Source organism: Rhyacophila brunnea, unplaced genomic scaffold, assembly GCF_057557595.1.
Source record: "Rhyacophila brunnea isolate RB1 unplaced genomic scaffold, BYU_Rbru_1.0 scaffold_16, whole genome shotgun sequence".
Lineage (NCBI taxonomy): Eukaryota > Metazoa > Arthropoda > Insecta > Trichoptera > Rhyacophilidae > Rhyacophila > Rhyacophila brunnea.
Genome location: NW_028232816.1, coordinates 28523023 through 28546382, shown reverse-complemented (window position 1 = coordinate 28546382; position 23360 = coordinate 28523023). Strand labels below are relative to the sequence as shown.

At 34.5% G+C, this 23360-nt stretch overlaps 1 protein-coding gene across 1 annotated transcript; it reads right to left on the bottom strand.

Annotated features, from left to right (window-relative positions):
- Positions 1 to 615: 615 nt before the first annotated feature.
- LOC147074601 (5-hydroxytryptamine receptor 3A-like) lies at positions 616 to 23175 on the bottom strand. The gene is made up of 9 exons (XM_085943777.1): positions 23058 to 23175; positions 20668 to 20831; positions 17227 to 17271; positions 14935 to 15044; positions 12995 to 13199; positions 9995 to 10163; positions 7665 to 7817; positions 3793 to 3965; positions 616 to 2302 (listed from the first exon to the last, which is right to left on the bottom strand). Exons 1-9 carry the CDS (start codon positions 23143 to 23145, stop codon positions 2135 to 2137), a joined length of 1275 nt encoding a protein of 424 aa, XP_085799903.1. The 5' UTR covers positions 23146 to 23175; the 3' UTR covers positions 616 to 2134.
- Positions 23176 to 23360: the final 185 nt, after the last annotated feature.

Genomic DNA, 23360 nt, shown 5'->3' with positions numbered 1-23360 from the left:
CTCTCTTTCTCTTCAAAGAAAAATTTAGACACACCAATTGGTCATTCGGCTTAAGTTTTTGTGTTAACTGTATTTTATACGCATTCAAATGAAAATCTTTATGAAGAATAATCCATGTAGTATAAGAAAGTCCAAGTTCTTGAGAACGACGTGTAATTATTGGTTCTGTATTTTCATCCACAATTTGATTCAGAACATCGATATTTTCAGCAGTACGTTTACGTTTTTTCGAGTTGCATTCAACGTAAATAAAATTGGTAAGTTGGATTGGAAGTAAACACGAATATATATGGAACTCTGCTATAACATGACATCTGTTGGCATATTTTATCATTATCTTATTAATAATTCAGAAGTATTTATTCGTTATGGTGGTTTTTAAAACAAATTTATTACCTTAATTGAGTAATTTACGTTGACAGCTGTGGCGGGCTTTAAACCCTTAATAATAAGTTATTTTAGTCGACCATGCTTTGTTTTAAAAACCATTATAAAGGATTTCTACCACGTAAACGCCAATTCAATTAATAATACATTTATTTATGTTCAGACTGACCAAAAGTTTATAGAAATAAAATTCAACAATTTAAATTAATATTATTTTATTTCCTCTCAGCATATTTACATTTTTTCTTAATCACTTAAGTATTATAATATATATATATAAGTACCTACTATGTATGAATGATCTAAACCTCGTAATATAGGAATGGGACGACTAATTTATTACACTGAATTTTATTCACAGCTTCAAATGAATTCAACCATTTTAAACTCTATTATATTAGTGGTTTATTTTTGTGTGTACAAGTAGGTACGTTATATCTGTTTGGGTGGTTATGTTATAGGCACACCCCTTTCATATCGACTGTGGAAAGGAAGAGGGGCGTAAGCCTCAGTTTTTGCAATGTGGGTTTTATTTGTTATTAGCAAAGTATTCAACTCAATACATCGTATGCCCAAAGGATTTAAGCTGCAAATGACGAATTATTATCAAAATTTAGCTTTCAGTTTTTGGAAATGATGGGCGTGTGAATTTTACGTCCAGGAAAAGGGGCTCAAACCACATCAATGACATTATAAGTCGTGACATTATGACGTTATAAGTTGCAGGGATTTTGTCATGTTTTGTGTAATATGTTATACTCAATTTGTAAGAAATACGCATATTTTTAAGATATTGCTATAATTTAATAACTGTAGTAACTAAATTTAGTAACTGACTGGTTGATTTTTATTCTCTCTGGATGGAGATTGTTTCCTGGGTCATGAACCCATCTGATATATTTTTTTTAAGATTTTGTTGGATTTGCAAATTTATGATAGTAAAATAAGTAGGTTCACCTAACAATTTTGCACACAATTTCAAACTAAAAATGAGACAAAAAGCGGACGGTAGATATTCTGCGTCGTGTCCGGAAACTTGTACGTATGCAGTTCCCGTATCACACTTCACCGTGAAATGTTGTATCAGAAATATATATAGCCGTTTATTAAAGACCATCCAACATCTTTGGGGCATATAGTACTGACATAAAACTCATGTCTAAATAAAATACGGTTCTTGTCGGTTTACACTGTATATGAAGGCAGCAGCAAACAAGCTTTGAAAATAGCCGATATAGGTACTGAATTATTTGTTAGGTTATGTTAGGATAGGTTTTCATTCCAGAATTCCTGAGTTTTGCCAAAATCAACTATGAAAATTGAATTAATGTTCATATTGAATCTAATAAAATTGGAGACCATATCGTCTCTGTTCTGGCAGAACACACTTACTTGAGAATACTAGTTTTGAGTAATTTGACTTTGAAGTTGTTAAAATGTTTGAAATGGTCTATCATGTGAGTTTATTAAGTAATCGTAAAAAGGATGACTTTAAAATAAAGACTGTTTATTTATTAAGAAGGTTTCCAGATGGTAAAATTTGAAATAAGGAACATTTTGGTATAACTAACTCAATATGTAATTTTTTTGAATTAGTGTCTTCTGCCAGAACAGTGACGATATTATAGTATACACTATACGGTCATCTCTTTCCGATAAGAAAGCTCACGGCGAACTGTGCCACGGTGAAATGTTTTACGAACAATTTACATGGAACCCGATGGAGTATGCGTTACGTATGAACGGACTAAAAAAAGAATCTTAAAACACAAACGAAATATGCAAAGCAAATGCATATTAAAAATATTCGATTTAAAACTAAAGATAGACGATTCCATTCTCTCGAAGCGGATGCCTTGCTATTTTTCTTGGACTCGACATCTGCATTTTCTTCGATTGCTGATGCCAACGCAAACTGAAACAGAGATAAGACGCTGTATGTAAAATACGCCCACGATGTCCGAGGATATTATAATGTCGCGGATCCCAGGTTCGAATCCTGGGTCTGGCAAATACACATATTACTCAGGCTTGTACCTACCAGAGACACCTAGCGGAAAAATACGAAGCTTGAAATTTGAGACATTTTTTTGATAATTTACAATTTCAACTGTATGTATCTGAAAACACTAAAAAGAAATGAAAAATAAGTCAAAAATTAAACACTTACAATTGTAAAAAAAAATCTGAATTTGTTATATAGTAAGTCCAGAATTACGTTATTATTACATTATATTGTATGGTCATATTCATTATTAAAATTTAGTTTATTACGTTTTCTATGTTTTGACATTTACATATTTGACTTATTCATTAATAATTAATAATTCATTGTTTTAATATTTTTTATATTTATTTTAAAAAACATCGATATTTATAAAAATGTAAATGTGTATAACTTGAAATCCTTTTGATTTTTTTATTTTATTATTTTGATTTGATATAAATAAAAAGAAGTTATACACATTAATATTTTTATAAAAATCGATTAGACAAGTAACGAGTTGCTATTTACCAGGATATGATTTATGTTTTGTAGTATTTTTTTTTTAAATAACCATGCCCTTGCTTTTTCATACAAGGTGGTTAGTAACATTGATGTGCAGTAATTATGTTTCTCCATTTATATCTTTAATTTATTTTATGGCCAGAATTAAATATGTTGTGTTGTTTTGTTGTTTAGTATTTCGTAAGGTTTTTGGAGATAAATTTCATGGTTATGCCGTCTACATGGAGTTCTGAGAGTCCATCGCTCTTTTTATATTATAGATACGGCAGTCGTTGATGACATGCTACACAGTCTGAGATGTGTAGACGTCACATGGTCAACAGTCATCGTCTCTCAATTTAAATCTTTTTAGATATGCACGCACTGCTCCGTGTCCTGTTAGTATCTGTGTAAGTTCGTGTGATATTTTTATGTTCCTGGCAAGAGTGATGGCAGAGTTTATGTTTGGAATAGATGTCTGCGTTATTGATCCTGTGGCGGATGTTGTGCATCTGTTGTAGTATTTTGTCCGTTAAAATAATGAATAAAATCAGGCAATTCGTTGTGTAAACGTCAAATTTGTGTTGTTACGTCAAACGTTAGACAGAACACGCACATGCGGCCACTCTTGGAAGCGCATGGTTAATTCGGATATTTTCGTACGTTCTCGGTAATCTTCAACACGATCGTGCCCGAAAATAAGAATTGTTCCAATTCGCTCACGACTCAGAAGTAACTTTTTACAATCGGAGGCAATCATGGCAGACGGTTGGCCTAAGAATCTGCCAATGTAATTTGAGCTTAATTACGTCCCAAAAATGTAAAAATCGAGTACGTCTGTGTGTATCTGCTTTTCGAAAGGGAAAAAAAACCATTCCTATTTCAATCCCTTAACCAGCTTTATAGTTAAAACTTACCAGATCATTTTCATTAAACATTAAGATTTTTCCGAATTTATTGTTCGTCATTCGTCCGATGATGCTTTCAATCCAAAGCGGGATAGGTCTCGACTTCTTGATGAGATTTTTTAATATCACGTTGTGAATCAAAATAGCCATTGCCATGAAACAGGAGCTGCGGAAATACACAACTGAAAAAAAAATTATAATCTAGATTAATGGAGACCCATTCTAATAATTCCACAGACGACAAGGAAGATAAATATCTACATTGCAAAACAATTAAACGTGACAGACCAGCACTCTTAAATACATTAAAACGGTAACATAGAAAATGAATACCACCTATCGACTGAGGGTTCTTGATGTAATTTGAATTTAAACTCTAATTGATTAAATTTCTATACTATTCCATTTGAGTATTTTTTTGCGACCCGGGTTTCGCCTTTCAGCATCTTCAGGCTTTATGCGCACTCACCAATGGCAAATACACACTGACAACTAATACAATTAATTCTTGTTTATATACTAATTGAATACAATAAAAATGTAAAACCCCTATTACCTACTGCATGAGGATACTATATAAACAGGAATAAACTTTGTTCATTGTCAGTGTGTATTTGCCATTCGTGAGTCCACATAGTGCCCGAACATGCCGAAAGACGAAACCCGGCTCGCAAAAAATGACTCAAATAGAATAAGTACACAACTTAAATCCATTTTAATTTAATTAATAGGAATTAACTAATTAATTAAGCAAAAGTTAACGGTTATCAGTAAGGGTTAACTTTCTATCCACTGCAAGCACTAACACTCCAAGATCACACTCCTAGAAACAGTAGATGGGTTTGTACGATATATTATATTACCTGGGTTCGATCATTAGTGGAAATAATTACAAGATAAAAAGAACTTTTCTTATACAACGTTTCTAAATTTTCTGTTGAATCATATAAACTTGACTTGACTAGCATAAAGGGGGACATGCTCAGCGTACGTCAAAATGGAGCTTTTATGCTATTTTCAAAGCATGATCCTGGACATTCTTTAAACGTTGTAGATAATCTATTTACATAATTTTGAAGCCGAATGTGAATAGATAATATACAACGTTTAAGGAATGTCCAGGATCATGCTTTGAAAATAGCATTAAAGCTCCATTTTGACGTACGCTGAGCATGTGGGCCGTTTTTGTACTTGATAGAAATACAGAATAAATATAGAATACTGAAATGTCATTTTGACATTTCATATTGATTTCCATAGTAACGCACGTATATATTAATAATTTAGTTGCCAAGACCCCAGACCCCTAGCAACCAATAATAGTGTTTTACTTTTTACGGATTTCTTCCGAAATAACTTTTCATACAAAACAGAATTAACTGAAAATGAATTCAATTCTACTTAAAGATGGCTAAAAGTATTAAAAGAATATATTGGCATCGTGTTCTGATATATTCTAAAAGATTCAAATGTTGGAATAGCTAGTCGCTAGTCGGAAAGTTAGTTAAAAATCGATTGCAAGATTTGTACTGGACAAACAACCACCGAACAAACAAGAATACGAGCTAATAAAAACGTTGTAAAATCAGATGAGAAGCAAAAATAAGTTGACTCAAATAGAACAGTACAAAACTTTAACCAATTAGAATTTAAATGATAGGTAATACTATGAAGTGAGCTACATTTAAATGAGTAAACATCGCATCAATATAGTTTTCCACCAGTATGTATCATTCAATATAGAAAAAAATCATATATTTAATTTTATGACACTAATAACATTCGCTCTACAATTCAGTGACCCCAAGGAATCATTTATCTTGCCTTCATTTTTTGCCTGATTCTTTTCCTTAGACTATAGATACATCTAGACGCCACCCATTGCATTGCTAAATGAAGCTGCGTGCCGTGCGTTTGGTTTGTGAGCGAACGCATTCGTACACAAATGTTTGAGACCATAGACCATTTCGCTAGTGCTCGCCCAAAGTGCTCGCACTAGACTCTCAGAATTAAAATATAATTTTCTATTTTTTTACGTCATATAGTATTTTTAAGTGGTCAAAATGCAACCATTAGGTAAAGATATCCATAATTTAAGTTATTTTAAAAAACACTAGGTCACTGATATTAAAATATATAATAATATACAAATAAATTATCACGAACATGTATCAATTTAGCAATGAAACGTAATACCGTCATCTTCTTCTTTTCAGTACGGCTACCACATTTTAATACAACACACAGAACCATCTTTTCTACTTAATTAACTAAAAATATTTACCACTGACTTTATGTTTAACACAAAAAATATAAAATTTAGCAACACGCGCTCGCAGGTTATTGACGCTTAGCTATGCAACAAACTAAGATTTGGCGGGCGACACAACAAATCATCTCACACACCTGTAAACCTTTTATCTTACTCTTGCGCGTGTCGCAGAGATTATAAGGGTGCCGAATACTTTCTCACTCGCACTTATGATCGTTTTTGTTCAGGCTTTGTTCTTCTCCTTCGCGTTACCGGATCGTTGGAATTTAGTATTTTTATCAGTCCGTGATACTTAATAGGGTGCACATGAGTGTAGGTATTAATGTCATCCCTAAAATTTGGTAGATGAAATTACTCTGAAATAGGTGTACAGGCCACGGAGCTCAAGATACTACATATAGGTATATGGATCAGGGAACTCAGTGGTATGGATACTCGTTTTGTGTAGGTGGTACCGAATTGGAGACAGTATATTTTAGAAGGGGACGGATGTAGACAGTAATGTCCCTAGGTAAAATGTCACCGTTAAGCAGATTAAAGTCCAGTATATTTTAGAATCAAATTGTATGTAGAGTCTGTATTCTAAAAGCTGGCGTACACGTCACACGAAAATCATTGTGTCATCGCGTTCAACTGTTGCAAGTTTTCAATGGGAGGGAACGAGATGTATGCTGAAACGGTGGGGGGGGGGACCGGCACGCCAGCTTATAGAAGACAGACTCTACATATAATTTTCATTTATTATATTTCATTATTTCTTCTCGGCTATCTTACACAGACTAATATTCTTAATAAATTCAGGGTTGACACATTTTATCAGAAGAGCTACACGCGAAAATATATCATTCTTCTAGAAGTAATAATTAAGCTACTAATAGTAGCAGCCCTTAAGATATGTTGCCTATAAGGCTCAAACAGTGCACTAGTATCGAACAAGAACTTATTGTCCACGTGTTAAACTAACAAGCACCTCCTGTACAGTTAATCGCACTTCCGTTTTCAAGTGAGGAACACCCCCAAATTTATCATTTCATTTTACACTTCCGTGGTGTACGGATTTATCGATTTACGTAATTTATAATACAAAAATATATCTAAAATCATCAGGAGTGATATAAGAATTATTATTGGTGAACTTTTGGCTTATTGCTAAAAAGAGAGCCGTTATAATATTTGAACATGCGTTGCCGCCATGACAGGTACGTCACTGAGAAGTCTTCTATACGCGACTATAGCGACTTCATTTTATCGACGAGACTCGTCACTGTTCTGGCAGAAGACACTAATTCGAAAAAATGACATATTGAGTTAGTTATACCAAAATGGTCCTTATTTCAAACTTTATCGTCTGTAAACCTTCTTAATAAATTAACAGTTTTTATTTTAAAGTCATCCTTTTAACGATTACTTAATAAACTCACATGATAGACCATTTCAAACATTTTAACAACTTCAAAGTCAAATTACTCAAAACTAGTATTCTCCAGTTAGTGTGTTCTGCCAGAACAGAGACGAGATCTTGTTGTCGGATAATACCAACCAATTATTGTCGATGGATATAGCGCCTGGAACTAAATACTACCATACATGTAACCATAATTAGACGTACTTGCGTTTGGAGTGGTAGATTCATCATGCGGTAAAAGTATCCCAAGTAACATACTGAAGGCAATGTGCATGTATATATTCGTCAGTGCCACAATAGTGCGTTCAAGCGACGCTATGTCCAGGCACAGTGATGACACACCAGTTATAATCATACCTGGAAAAGATTTTTTAAATATTTACCTAGGTATATTTAAACTGAGACAAAACCAAAGCAAAATTGATGACATCTTTAATAAATACTTCCATTTATATATCTAGCCTTGATAATTTCCGATACATATTAACATATGTAGTTATTTATTTATTTATTTAAGAATACAAAACATTGTGGACATAACAAATCTCAATTCAAGACGTACACAGCATGAAATTTACATTATAAGTCAAACATTACCCTCACAAGAGATAAAAAGAGAATATAGAAAAAAATATATATATAATAACAATAATAATAATAACAAAAAAAAAAATCAAAACATAACACACAATTTAATACAGAATAATATAATTTTTGAAAACAAAAACATACAATTTTTTACAGAAAAATACAGTTTCAAAAACAAAATGCCAAGTAGGTACGTCATTGAAAATGTCTATGTCTTTAGGGAGCGCATTTACTAATCTTGCATCGTTCGCTAATGGTGCCCGATAGGCTTGACACGACGAAACGGTTCCAATCCAGAATAAATCATGGCTGCTACCACGTAGGTAATTGATAGGTGCATGTAAATTCAAATTCATTAGGACACCAGGATTGGAAACCATCCCTCGCGATAACAGGCAAAAGTGTTTCAAGAGCAGAAGAGTCCGACGAGATTCAAGAGAGTGAAAAGTAAGCATGCCTTGTAGAAAGGCAGTCGGAAAATAATCATCTGACGAATTATCGAAAGGAAAATAGTAATTATGTAATTTTATGTAAATTTTATAAAAATAAGTTTGTTAGATTTTTTTATGTGGCTTATTTACCTCATAAATGATCAGTTTTTTTTTAGAAAATAACAGACTGTAAATAGTGTAAGCAATTTAAAAGAGATCCAGTCACTAATGCACAACGTTCTAGACTTGATAGCATGGAAAGAAAAAGGAGACCGCTCATGCAAACAGCGACAGTACATCGCTAATGCGATCAACGTGGGTAGGGATTCCAATCCCAGTATCCCGAGCTATTTTCGATACCTATGAATCTCGGGATTGATAAACATAATCCCGGGATTTCGGGATTGATTTTTTTATCAATTTTTATGGAATATAAAATAAAAGCAAAAATATAACGGAAAAAATACTTATAATAAAAAATTACTACATTAGAACTAAACTGAGTTTGAATGAAGTTTGATTTATACGCATGTGTAAGTTGCCGATTCATTTTATTTTTTCACATAAATTATTAAAAATGAGAAAGATTTAAAAAGACAATGCTTCGCACTTTGAACAAAGTAATTCCACTATGATCTCATACGTTTTACGGCAGTTTCATATTTTGCTGACTAATTAGATTTATGAAGCGGAAAGGCCATAAGTACGCCATGATTATTTGCTTAACTATTTTAAATCTTGCTAATCCATTCATTAAGCCTTTACTATTAGAAACAGCAATCTCATATTAAATTCACATTATTATTTATATTACAATATTATTTACTCCATTAAACTTATGTATTTCCAAGATTTAACGTAGATATACAATATTAACAATAAATGTCTTAAATACTATAAATTATTCTAGATTTATTTTTGACCGATTTTATCAATGTTATTTGTGAATATAAAAGTTTTATATTAACAATGGAAAAAATGCCAATCCCGGGATTGTCAAATTGTAATCCCGAAATCCCGGGATCAGAATTTTGGCTCGGGATTGGATTCCCTAAAGGTGGGGTGTTGCTGCTTCAAAACAGCGCTCGAAATGGAAGATTGTGTTTAGATATTATATATAAATATACCTGCTAATTTCAGACAGCCAAAGACTAATTGTTTTTAAACTTGTGGCATGCCAGTTTAGGGCAAAATGTTGTCGGCGCCGCTGACGATCACGTAATAAATATTATTTTTACTATGATTCATAATATAAACTATTTAAATTAATTTTATTATTTTTTAATAACTCACGAATCGGAGCAATAATCTTGGGGATTTCACGAACAGGAGCTGCGCTCCGGTTCGTTCCGATCCATTTCGAGTGCTGCTTCCAAACGAACCAAAATTACTTTATATTTAATTATTTATAATCCCCCAACAGCTACGAGAAACCCCAACGGCTGTGACCCCAACTACGGAAATCAATATTTTATATATTGGTATTCAATACAATAGATTGCTCGTAATACTTACCAACAGATGGCATTAAATATGTGACAATCGCCGTGTGTGAGATGCGCTGTATGAGAAATGTTAACCGCACAGCTGGAAAATCTGCAGCCTTCACGAAAGTCGTTGTTTCTCCCATAGCTGCATTTATTACCTCCCATTTTTTATTCAACGGGGGTGAAAATATGTCAACCTGAAAAACAAACTTAGGATACTAATGGCGATTCAGCCTGGTGTCACCCTGATATAACCCCCACATCCTGAAGCGCGCCCACAGGCAGCGGTATTTGCAGGGGGGCTTACATGGTGTGTAAAACTCCCACCTCCGCACCCGTCATGTATATGCAGCCACGTCATACGCGGCCGGCTAACATAACCCTTACGTGTGCCAGATCAAAGAATTTAAGCTCTCATTTTGTCCCGAGCAGAGCCGCACGGGACTGGTGATACAACCTTGCACCGAAGTGCGAATGCATGATGTTAATTTATATGGCAACTATCAGAGTGACTTTAATTTGAAGAGTCGCAAGGGGAGTCGAGAGTGTCCCGCTCCCCGTACGCTCTGGCGAATTTAATAAAGGCCGCAAAATTGGCCTCGGTTGTCACCATGTCCGCGTGTCCTATTGGGCCCGAATGGGGTCGGACCCGGGCAAACAACTCCGCCCGTTCGGGGCACATAAGTAGACAGTCCCACAGTTGCAGGGGGCTAGGTATTATTAAGGTTAAGGAGAATGTGTTACTCTACAGCGTTTCCCAAAATAATAGTAGTTATTCTATGGAACCCAACGGTTCCGCCAGGTAAAATTAAAGGTATTTTGTGTATTCATAGTGATTTTTTTGTATTTTGAAACAAATCTACTTTAATATTAATACCATCGACCGAAGGTACCTACTTGATGTAATTGGAATTTAAATTCAAATGGATTTAAGTTTTATACTATGTATCCCGTTTGAGTCGTTTATATGTGCTATGTGCACTCATCAAAAAAAATACACATTGACAACGAATGCAATTAATTCTAACTTATATAATAAAGTAATACAATAAAGTAGGTACAAATTTTATCACCCGCCTAGTAAGTTAACAAATCATGAATAGTTCAAGTGTTTGTAAAAAACCCCTATCACTAATAAAACAATCAATATGCGTATACATCGTTAAACCCAAAGGGGCCCGTAAACGAGCATCAAAAATTGAGCCAATAAAATTACCAAAAAAATGGTGTAACTATTTCCCAGTTGCTGGGCAATGTATGACCCGTCATCATTCAGAGTCGGGCAAGTGAGGCTGATGTATTTTGTGCGTACACGTGACAACAACGGGGACATGCTCAGCGTACATCAAAATGGAGCTTTTATGCTATTTTCAAAGCATGATCCTGGACATTCCTTATATATTAAGCGTATTTCAAAAAAATTTATTCTTAGGTCAATGATTATTATAAAGCAAACATTATTTGTAGAATGTTTATCACATTTAAATGGTCAAAGACATAGCTTATAATCAGTATCTTTAAAAGTATTTTTAAATGTGTAAATCTTGCCCATTTTTTGAATAATAAAATGCCTAATTCTTGTCAAATTTGGGATCACAGAGATTATCAATATAATTTTTTATTGTAAATATTTTGACCATAATAATGTCGACATACATTTTACTAATGGTTTTATAAATGCTTATAAAAATTAATAAATATAAAAAATCTTAACACCACTTCACACATGGACGTACTGAAATATGACTATATTCTAAAACATTAGAGCGAGAGGTTTAAAAGAATACTATTTTATGTAATAAAAATACTTTATGCAGTCATCAAATGTTTAAAATAAATATAAAGGATAATAAGGCTTCAAAATTATGTAAATAGATTATCTACAACGTTTAAGGAATGTCCAGGATCATGCTTTGAAAATAGCATAAAAGCTCCATTTTGACGTACGCTGAGCATGTGGGCCGTTAAGTATATAGAAATCATTACAAAATCATAATAAATTGCATCGCACAACCACATATTATTTTCAAATGTTAATATCATCATCATCAACATCATCAACTGGGGGTGGATCCACTACTAGATGAAAGCCTTCCCTAGGTCCCTCCACTCCGATTCCTTCGGTCCCTAGTTATTATCTGCCACGACATCAACCGAACTTTATAAATTCGTCTATCCAGCGGGTTTTAAGGCATCTCTGTGGGCGTTTAGTGCCCCTTAGGTATCACTGTATGACGGCATTTGTACAGCGGTTGTCCACTCACCAAGCAACATTCCAGCCAATTGCCATTTCATCTAATTAGCGACCTCTATCACTTCGCGTACTCTTGTCTGCTTCCTTATTCATTGGTTTATTTTATGATCTTTACTCGTTGTGCCCAAATTTAATTGTTTTTTTTTTTAATTTCTCTTACATTAAGTTTATATAATATGTGATGTAAAACAACACTACAGGAGATTTTTTTACTATTAGGCAAATTTGTAATATGTGTTTATCTTACTTAGCTAGTCGACCCGCCTCGCCGGGCCTTGTCAGCCTCCCTTGTGGGGGGGCATCAGCGGGCACACATAGAAATGGCTTGGGGGGTCCATTTCGAAACAGTTTATAGATAATCTTGAATATGATTCAAAGTGCAAAGTGCAACACAAATTAAAAACATATTCAATGATAATTCTGAACGTTTATAGAAAATAAAAGAAAAATTATTGTAATTGCAATTAATAGTGAATCAGTCGGTAGTCATATAGCAGAAGGGACCATCTGCAAATTTTTATGTTTTTAAGTTTTGTTCTACAAAAGCTTTGAAATGGCAATACTTAAAATTTGTCGTAATTAGTATGACGTCACCTAGTAGCATAGTGGACAATGCGCGGACGGGGCGTAAACCCAAGAGACCCAGGTTCGATTCCTGCCGGGTGTCTTACTTTTTTCAAAAAAAAAAAAAATCTATTGCTAATAATATAATATTTTCTCAGAAGTGCTTTTCAAAATGATGTATGTTTTATTTCATTGTATTTGTTACCATACCTCTGATCTATTCAAATGGATGTTTATATGCGAATTTTTAGCCATCCAAGCTCCTAATGACAGACTACAGTTGTGGACGTCAAACGGCCATTTTGAATAGTCCTTCGCGCACTTACTATAATATGTAAATATATTCATACAGTGCACGATGCCGGACGATTCCACAATGCACGGTCTCTTGAACACCCTTGATTTATCGAGGAATCTGAAATGAAAAACTTTTTATTTAGTTAGCATTGTGATGACTTGAAATAGTCCCGTGTTTAAGAACATGCTAGTAGGTATTATCTCTGTGTAAGATTCGTACACTCATAACCAACGTTCCCTGAATGTGTCCGCACACATGTTTTCATCCCCCGCACAGTCCTCACACAACTCATTTCTCGGAAGGTGAAGATCAAGTACGACTAACACGAGCACGCAAATGAAATTTTACGTCTAGCACGATCACTGTATCCGTCCCGTTCTATCGCGTGTCAAAGTATACGAAAACAAGATACGTATTGTAGTGTTTATCAATGACCACCTATGTGTTTATTATGCAAGAAAGATTTTACGTCTGGAAAGAAATGGAATGAATGAGAAACTGTATGTGTGTGTTTGGGGGGGGGGGGTGTAAATTTACCGCACCGGGTGACGGCGATCCGCACACACAATAGAAAAATTAGAGGGAACGTTGTTCATAACAGGTTTAGAGGTCATGATATGGAAGTGGGCCCTCGGGCCAGGATCTTTGGTAGGCCCCCCTACCTATCACTAATATTAAAGGCACTATGGCGCTCCACAGTAACGTTTTCCAAATGGTGTTCGAGGTAAAATTTAGAGTATGTATTTAGTATATTTTTAGCGATTTTACAACGTTTTTCTTAGCTCGTATTCTTATTTGTCCGGTGGTTGTTAGTCCGGTACAAATCTTGCAATCGATTGTTAACTAACTTCCCGACTAGCTAGACATTTGAAACTTTTAGAATATATCAGAACACGGTGCCAATGCATTTTTTCTAATACTTTTAGCCATCTTTAAGTAGAATTTAATTCATTTTCAGTTAATTCTATTTTGTATGAAAAGTTATTTCGATACTATTGTTAGTTGCTAGGGGTCCTAGTAACTAAATTATTAATATATAAGTACGTGCGTTACCATGGAAATCAATATGAAATGACATTTCATTATTCAGTATTTCTATCAAGTACAAATTTTTTTGATCGTTTAAGCTAGTCAAGTGAAGTTTATATGATTCAACAGAAAATTTAAAAACGTTGTAAGTATATAAAAAGTTTTTTTTTATCTTGTAATTATTTTAATACATGCACCTGAATTGATATTGAATTGTCGAGTCACATCAAAAATTGCATGAACTTCATGCTTGTGTGATATGTTTGTAAAGTCCGAAAACAAATGCACCCGCGGACAAGTCGCAACACGTCGGCAGACAATCCGCTAATGTTATAGCGCATGTACACGTGCATGGATTTATTTTCAGCAATGGTGAGAATTTTAAACTATCGCGATTAATATTTAAACTAACCAAACTGTTTATACATAAAAGTGCTGACTGTCTCTCCAATCTCATTCTTGAAGAGTAAGCGAGACGCGACGTTGTCATTGTATGGTACTATTTGACGGGTCGTAAAAATCGGCAACCTCAAAATGAGTCTCTACGCGGTGCAGTTTGTTTTTTTTGCCGGCAGGTTCGCCACTATCATTCTACTGTCGCATGAAAATTCAGAAACTTCCGAACTGTTTGATTCATGCATGCAATCTTGCAACTTACGTGACAATACGTGTTTACTAGTGCATTTTATTGTTATGGCCGCGATAATACATACTGTCAGCAGTAAATCCATGCAGTGTAAACGGGGTATTATGCTACAATCGTCGCAAAGCAATATAATATATTGATAAAGTAGCGGAAATAAGATTGTATGAAATTACTTACGATTCTAATGTAATTATAGGTGGTGTCCACATATGTGAAGGTCCCAGTAATACCATAGAAATACCTTCATAATCATCAGGGTCCCAAGTTAAAAACTCATCCTTCCATGCCTAGTAAATAATCAATTTTATTAATAAATGATAAATTCATTGTTTCAGCCCAAAGAGATTGGAAGGGGAGGAGTCCAATCTCTTTGTTTCAGCCATTTTTTTATGCGAAGGCTATCAATGGGCTTCGGAGCCTTCCTACGATACATCGTTGTTGGCTAATTACTCATTTGTTTTTGGCTCAGACCACAGAATAGAAGTTCACTGGCTCAGACCCACAGCAGTCGAAATACGGTTGAGCACACACAGTGGCGCACCCAGGATTTAATATTGGGGGGGGCCAAGGAGGAGAATGTAAATTAGTCCCATAGGATCTTTTTCTTCTTCACAGCCTAATTTCTCGTTTATCGGTCTTTTGTACACCATGGTCCCTACATCCTGAAACGGGCCCTCAGGCTACGATATTTGGCGCCCCCCCTACCTACCGCTAAGATTAAAGGCAGTGTGAAACACTACATTAACGTTCTTCAAATTGTGTTTCAGTTCAAATTAAGGGTACTTATACAGTAAATTATTGGCGATTTTTAATACATCTACTTAAATAATGGAGCTGTCGAGTATCGACACATAATAATCAAAAAGTATATTGCACAATTATATAAGTAATTGAAAATGTTCATGGCCATGAAGTATAATAGCGCCGCAGGCGACTTTTTTTTACTATTAAAGCTAATTTATGATGTGTGTTTATCTCACTTATCTGGTAAACCCGACACGCCGGGCCCCCCACAGCCCGGGCCTCCAGGCTAGAGCTCTGTCAGCCCTCCCCAGCCATGACATACGCCACTCCGGAAATCAGGTGGACACCGAGATTTTTTTGACAGTCCCATTAGGGATTGTGTTTCTAAAAAAACCTGACATTAGTGTTTCGAAATTTTTGTGTTAGAAATTAAAATCTTAGAAATTTTTCTAAAAAGGGTGCTGGAGAATTATTACAAATCATTTTTTTGCCGTGTCTTTATTTGTATAAGCCCAACGGTATGGTTTATTGGCTTTCAATTTCAATGTTTAAAACCATTCTGATAATTTTCATTTTTGGGGGGTGCCAGGGCCCCTTCCCCCCCCCCCCTGGGTGCGCCACTGAGCACACAATATAATTTAGAATCCGTGATCGTTTTAAGAACAAAAATCATCGCTGTCGCATAAGTGGGGTTTGGCATTACGCTCTACACTCTACAGCAAGGGTTCACAAACTTTTTCGTTAATGGGACAATATTGAGCCGCCCTTTATTTTGTAAACATTTTCTGTTTTTAAAAAAGACAAGGCAAAAAATATTTCACTGTGTACACTTATATTTTTAACTAAATATGAATTATTGTTACTCCTATTAATACACTAAAAAATAATATTTATACCATTTTTCAACATGTGATATATGGAATTGTTTGTTTAAAACTAAATCCTGCTCTCAAGGCTCAAATTTTGTAGTGTGAATACGTAAAACGGATGCGATAATATGGTTGTCTGTTAATTTTGATTTATTAATGCTCATTGTAGAAAATGTTTTTCCACAAATATAGGTGTAAGTGTTTCCAAACAAAGAATCCATTTGATGAGCATGTTTAACTATATTTGGATATACCTCAAGCGTAAGTTCTTTGTAGAATTCAATTAAATTCTTATCACGATAAGATGCTTTAGCTTCCACGTTCTTTTTCGCGCATTTTTTTATATTCTATGTGAAGAATAAAAAATAACACAGATTTAACATAAATCTCGCAGGACACATCAAAATGTCACGCGAGACACACTTTGTTTACCCCTGGTCTACAGTCTACACAGTATTGGAGGCGTTGAAGCCAAAAACAACATCCTTGCAAAAATGTAGAAAAGTAGGTACTACTTTTGACCGGTGTGTCCACATTTACCTCAAATACGTCGTTCAGAATAATAATTATAAAATATTTTTGTTTAAATAATTACCCTGTTGTTTTTATTTAATAAAACTCATTTTTTTGTAGCACTTATTCCACTTTTAATCAATAGATTAGGACCGGTTTCGTCCGCCTCAGAGGGACATTTTCAACTGATTTCCTCTGAGGCGGACGTAACCGGACCTAATCTATTGATTAAAAGTGGAATAAGTACTACAAAAAAATTGCGTTTTATTAAATAAAAACAACAATACAATGCAGTTCCACCATGAATTGACAGTTAACAAAATAAAAGAAATTAAATAGTTACCAGCAACTCTGCTATAGACAAATCGAACGTGTCAATCTCGTCACCCTGAAAAGAAATATTCAACAAATAAATAACAGTAAGTACATAGATATTGGTTGAGCTTTTTAAGTGGACTGTAATTATTTAAAGGGACGATGAGGAGGTTGGATCTAGGGATGGGGGCGATGGAACAGAATGCCAGACACTGACCTTTGTGATGATGTATGATGGCTCCGTGGTCTGGTTTCAACTTTTGCTCGCGCGGTATTGTTGTTTTGGGTCACCCGAATCGTACACTCACGCAGTTTGTGACACAGTTTCATGGATTATGTGTGAGGGTGTGTGAATGATGATGATATATTCTAGCGACGGAAAGACATTAGAAGCCCGCTCACGTCCGCTATCGAGATGCAACTCGGTTGTTTATTCTCCCAAGGTGCAGAACCAACCTGCCACTGGTGATGCCACTTGGGAGGGCGATAACTATGTTCAACGAAATTGCTTCGGGTGTTGATATATTCCACCTACGTGAGACTGAGTTTGGGTGGACGTTGTTTTATAAATTCTTAAAATAGAGTCTGCTTAACTCATCCGGTGTACTTCCTTGTGCCTATCTAATTTATCTACTCATCTATCTCTTTTTTTATGTAATACTGTTATATTTATATATCTCTGTTTCTAAATGTCATGTTGTGAACGTCTTAAACTTATAATTTGTCATGTCCACAATATGTTAAAAAAATAAATAAATTGAAAATTGAAACTCAATGTTCTTTGTAACACTGTCTCTCCTGACCCGCTTGCTTATTGATTGTCTGGTGACAATAACACTGGTGATTAGGAGGTGGGTAAGGAGATAAGGAGTGGAATGGGAACATAAATGGCCCAACCACATATGTATATGAGGAGTATATTTTTTCGAAAACCGGTCCGGAAAAAGTCCATTTACAAGAAAGAAAAATTTCTACAAAACTCTATTGAAATAAAAGTAAATTTAAAAAAAGCCATTTTCGCTCCTAAGAAACCGCTACAGGGTAGAGATAATATTAACTCATTTAGCCCTGACAACGCGACTGGCGAATGGCCATTAGATGGGGGAATGGGACGACTGGACTCCGGGCAAATGGACGCCGCACTGTCGTAGACGAGGTATTTTAATCAGTTTCTATCTACTACTTAGTAGTTTTAATTCATGTTACTCCTAACATAATGTATTCTTTATTGCGGATTGAGAATTACCATGCCTAATGGTTTATATAAAATAAAAAACTCTTTTTTCGTTGGAACTTAAACATATGCACGATTAAATCATTATTTACGTCTACATTGTCACCAACTATTAAATCATAATATAAATAATCATTTAAATATAAATAATAATATTATTAATTTTTTTAATTATATATAAGTACCTAACGTCTATTTATTTTGAATTCCGTGGCGTCCAGTTGCCCCGGTGCCAAATCGTCCTAGACCCTTAAATGGCCATTAGATACTATTAGCATTAGATCCTTGCACTGGATCAAACATTGAAAAAATATAATGCTGTATCAGACACGGGATCGAACCCATGTCCTACCAGAGACAGACACTCTATTAGCCAACGGTGGGTGACATACATAAATAAACATCTACGAGTATATAAGAATGGAAATTACCATTTTCATCCCTACACATTGGGCCTCAACAGAAATGAAATTATATAAACAGACTTTTAAAGAGGAATAGTTGTTAGTCGTTCACCCATCCTATTAGGTCCGATCAACGGTCAAGCTAAGTTGTGTATGTAACACCGTCATTACCATAGAATAGTAAACTAATCAAAATTGGTGATGTAATTTCTGTATTTTACGGAGACACGGGATCGAACCCATGTCCTACCAGAGACAGACACTCTATTAGCCAACGGTGGGTGACATACATAAATAAACATCTACGAGTATATAAGAATGGAAATTACCATTTTCACCCCTACATATTGGGCCTCAACAGAAATGAAATTATATATACAGACTTTTAAAGAGGAATAGTTGTTAGTCGTTCACCCATCCTATTAGGTCCGATCAACGGTCAAGCTAAGTTGTGTATGCAACACCGTCATTACCATAGAATAGTAAACTAATCAAAATTGGTGATGTAATTTCTGTATTTTACGGAGATAAAAAATAACATCGCAAGTTATTGCAATCCAACTAATTATAGGTACGTCTTAAAGGTAGTGTAATCAGTAATCACTCTAAAATGAAAAACATAATTTAGACTCCCAATCAGTGATGCCAACCGTACTATAATTATAGTACAATACTATAATTATAATTCCGCGAAAAATTTAAAATACTATAATTTTACGCCAAATATACCAAAATACTATAATTTTAAAGAATTCATGACGAAAAATGTTCCTGTACTAGAAAAACTATATTTTTTACGCCTTTGTACTATAATCAGCATAGAAAAAGATGGCAACACTGCTCCCAATAGAAAAATAATTTTATAAAAATGGTTGTCTCATACTTTTGTGTGGTCACTAATACGGTCGGTAATATGGTCGATTTTGCGTTTGTGTGTGATAAACCGACACATATTGTTAGCACAATATAGATCACACCTTGTTAATGTTAATATCCTGCAGCTAATCACGTTTTAAATCCGCGTGTTATCCAGTTATTCACTGTGTGTAAGTTTTGTGTTTTTATCTGTGTGATATTAATTTTATTTTGTTAGTTTTGTAGGTATCTACTTCGGCGGTGGATAGGTGATACAGATGAAAGACGGTCATGCTCAGTGGCGCACCCATGGGGGGGGCAAGGGGCTTTGGCACCCCCCAAACATAAAAATTATCAGAATGATTTTAGACATTGAAATTGAAACCCAATAAACTATAAAAAATGATTTGTAATTCTCGAGCACCCTTTTTAGAATTTTTTTTTAGATTTTAATTTCGAACACAAAATTTCGAAACACTAATGTTGGGTTTTTAGAGCAAATTTGTGATTTGTGTTTATCTCACTTGATAGTGTAGACGCGCCACGCGGGGCCCCCCAGAGCCCGGGCCCCCAAGCTTGAGCCCTGTCAGCCTTCCCCCCCTTGTGGGGCCATGCACTCAATCATTAGTTTTTTTTCAGTGTCAGCTTCATATATTATTATATTTAGACTTAAAATTAGTTCATGAAATGTGGTGCGTTAAATTAAAAGTCAAATAAACAGTGTACAAATCTTTATTTCTGCTTCGAGCATTAAGTACTATCCAACAAGAAGAACTAGGCAATAACCGGAAGTCGCTAGTGCGGTTAAAAGTAGGAGGAGCTTGTTAGTTCACAGTTTTAACACGTAGCCAAGAAGATTTTTTTGGACAGTACTTTCAAAGTATAAGGAGAGAATAATGACATCATCCGCGCCACTTATACCCTTTGCGGTCGGCGAGCGTTAAATTAAATGTCTTAATTGAAATTATTGACTTACATCGTCAGTAAGTCCAGCCGACACAATCAACATCTGAGTAGTCACATTGACAACACTTTCATGGTCCAAGACTGGTCTAAATTTCTTGTCATAATTACACATCAGTTTGGCAATCAGCTTTCTTTCCGTCGTCTGATTATCTTCTGGCTTACATTCTTGGGATACTAAAACAAAAAAACACCGATTTTAAATATTTTCCTGTTCCTTTATGGCAAGCTTTCTTAAACTCTTTAACCCCCGACCCAGATTAAGATATTGGTTTTGGTTTCAAGACCCAAGAAAAGAATAATAAAATATTATAGTTAGGTAGGTATACAGTACGAAACAAAATATATTTAAAAAAAAAAAAATACAAATCTAGTAATAAAGTATTATTATGACACTCATGTGTTAAGAACTTGAAACCAAACGTTATCTTCAATATTCACGTCTGTGTATCTTTATTTATTTAGAAAAAGCCTAGCCGTTATTAAGTCATAAACCAAACCCGACTTTAAAGTATTTGTTAATAGCCACATTATAGTCTACGATAGCAACTGAACTTCGCATTTCTCTCGTATTGTAAACACAGCGCGCATTCAATATCGGTAATATTTAAGGACACAGCGAGATTTGTATTTATTATATTTTATGACATGATCTTAGCTATAAACCAAAACTACCGTCAAAGTATTAGTATGTGGCGACTAGTATTCGCATTTTACCAGCTTGTATATTGTTATGTTTATATAATATAAGTCAGTGGCGAAGGGTAAAGGTAGGCTGTTAAGATCCGCCATAAATTGTGCACCCTAAACTTTGTCAGTCATTCGTATTAGATTTCATTGAAATAAGACTACAATTTACAGATCGTGTTGGTTAGTTTTTAAAATTCAATTAAACCCTGGAAAACAAGCCATAATAGATAGTAGTCAAAAATTACTCATCTGTCTATAAAATATGTAAAAATATTCAAATAAATCTTACATAAATTTGGATATTTTATGGATAGAATAATATTTTTTTATCTATTATAGTTTGCCTTAGGCAGGGTTTAGTGGATTTAAAAAAAATGAACCAACAATATGTGTAATAATATGAAAAAGTGTGGATAATTTTGACGTATCGCCCAAGGTATACCAAAACTATTATGATTTGGTTTAGACTGGGTTTAATTGATTTTTAAAAACTAACCAACACCGTCTGTAAATTGTAGTCTTATTTCAATAAAAACAAATAAGTATGACTAACAAAGTTTAATGTGCACTATTTACGGCGGATTTTAACACCCTACCTCCACCTATCGCCGCTGATATAAGTACATAAATAAATTAGACAATCAGCAATATTCCCTATATTTTTTCTATTTGCTGCATGGAATAACATAATATATCTGCGCGTCTAAGGGCTGATACACACGTCATAGCAAGTTTTCGCCTTCGCGCCGCGTTGACGCGGATACTAGGTAGTACATAGACAAATCTTGCAAAACCAAACCGATCTAGTATCCGCTCCAACGGAACACAAACGTACCTAGTAAACAAAGTAACAAAACTTTATCGTTGTTCATCAATTTGTAAAAAAACAGAACGATTGAAAAATAACTTGAAAGTGAATTTTTACTGTGCACTAGTATTCAAGCCTGCGTTCTACGAGACCAGTGCAGCTATTCTATACACAAGGCGGCTATCGATGGTAGTGTATCATATAAACAATCCTCTATTGGCTGTGTTAACTTTTAGAGCGAGATAGACAGTTTTGATAGTTTAGACGGATAGCTAATTGTAACAATTAACCGCATCAATACATAAATATGATAAAGTGATACTATTTATCACTTTAGCCGTCGATAGCCGCTTTGTGTATAGAATAGCTACACAGAGGTTAGTGTTGTAGCATCTGCTACGTGATGGACGCAAATATAGATATCTAGTATTGGTAATAAAATTATAAAATAATTATAAGATATATACAACGTTTTTAAATTGTCTGTTGAATTATTATGCTCAATATGCTCAAACTTGTACTTGTAAATAAAAAATAAACAAACAAACAAATATATAATACTGAAATGTCATTTTGATTTCCATAGTAACGCACGTATATATTAATAATTTAGTTGCTAGGACCACCCACTTAGCAACCAATAATAGTGGATTGGATTACGGTTTTCTTCCGAAATAACTTTTCATACAAAACAGAATTAACTGAAAATGAATTCAATTCTGCTTAAAGATGGCTAAACGTATTAAAAGAATGCATGTGTATCGTGTTCTGATATATTCTAAAAGTTTCAAATGTCTAGCTAGTCGGGAAGTTAGTTAAAAATCGATTGCGAGATTTGTAACGGACAAACAACCACCGGACAAACAAGAATACGAGCTAATAAAAACGTTGTAAAAAATACTTACTGACATATTGCGCGGTACTCACTAAAACTATAAATATATTAAATAAATGAAAATTCATTTTACTATAAGCATTTAGATATTTAAACATACTATGTTCATTACACAGTAACAAACGCGAACTGTGTTTATCTCGTAAACACTGAGGGATACGCCTATAAATTTGATATTCTTGATTCAATGCAAAATTATTTTGTACATAATCACGTCAAAGATAATAAAAAAAATTGCACTGGTATTATTTTCAGGAAATAGCTAGGTATTTATTTGTGCGCAAATGAAACGTTCATTGCCCACTGAAGAAGG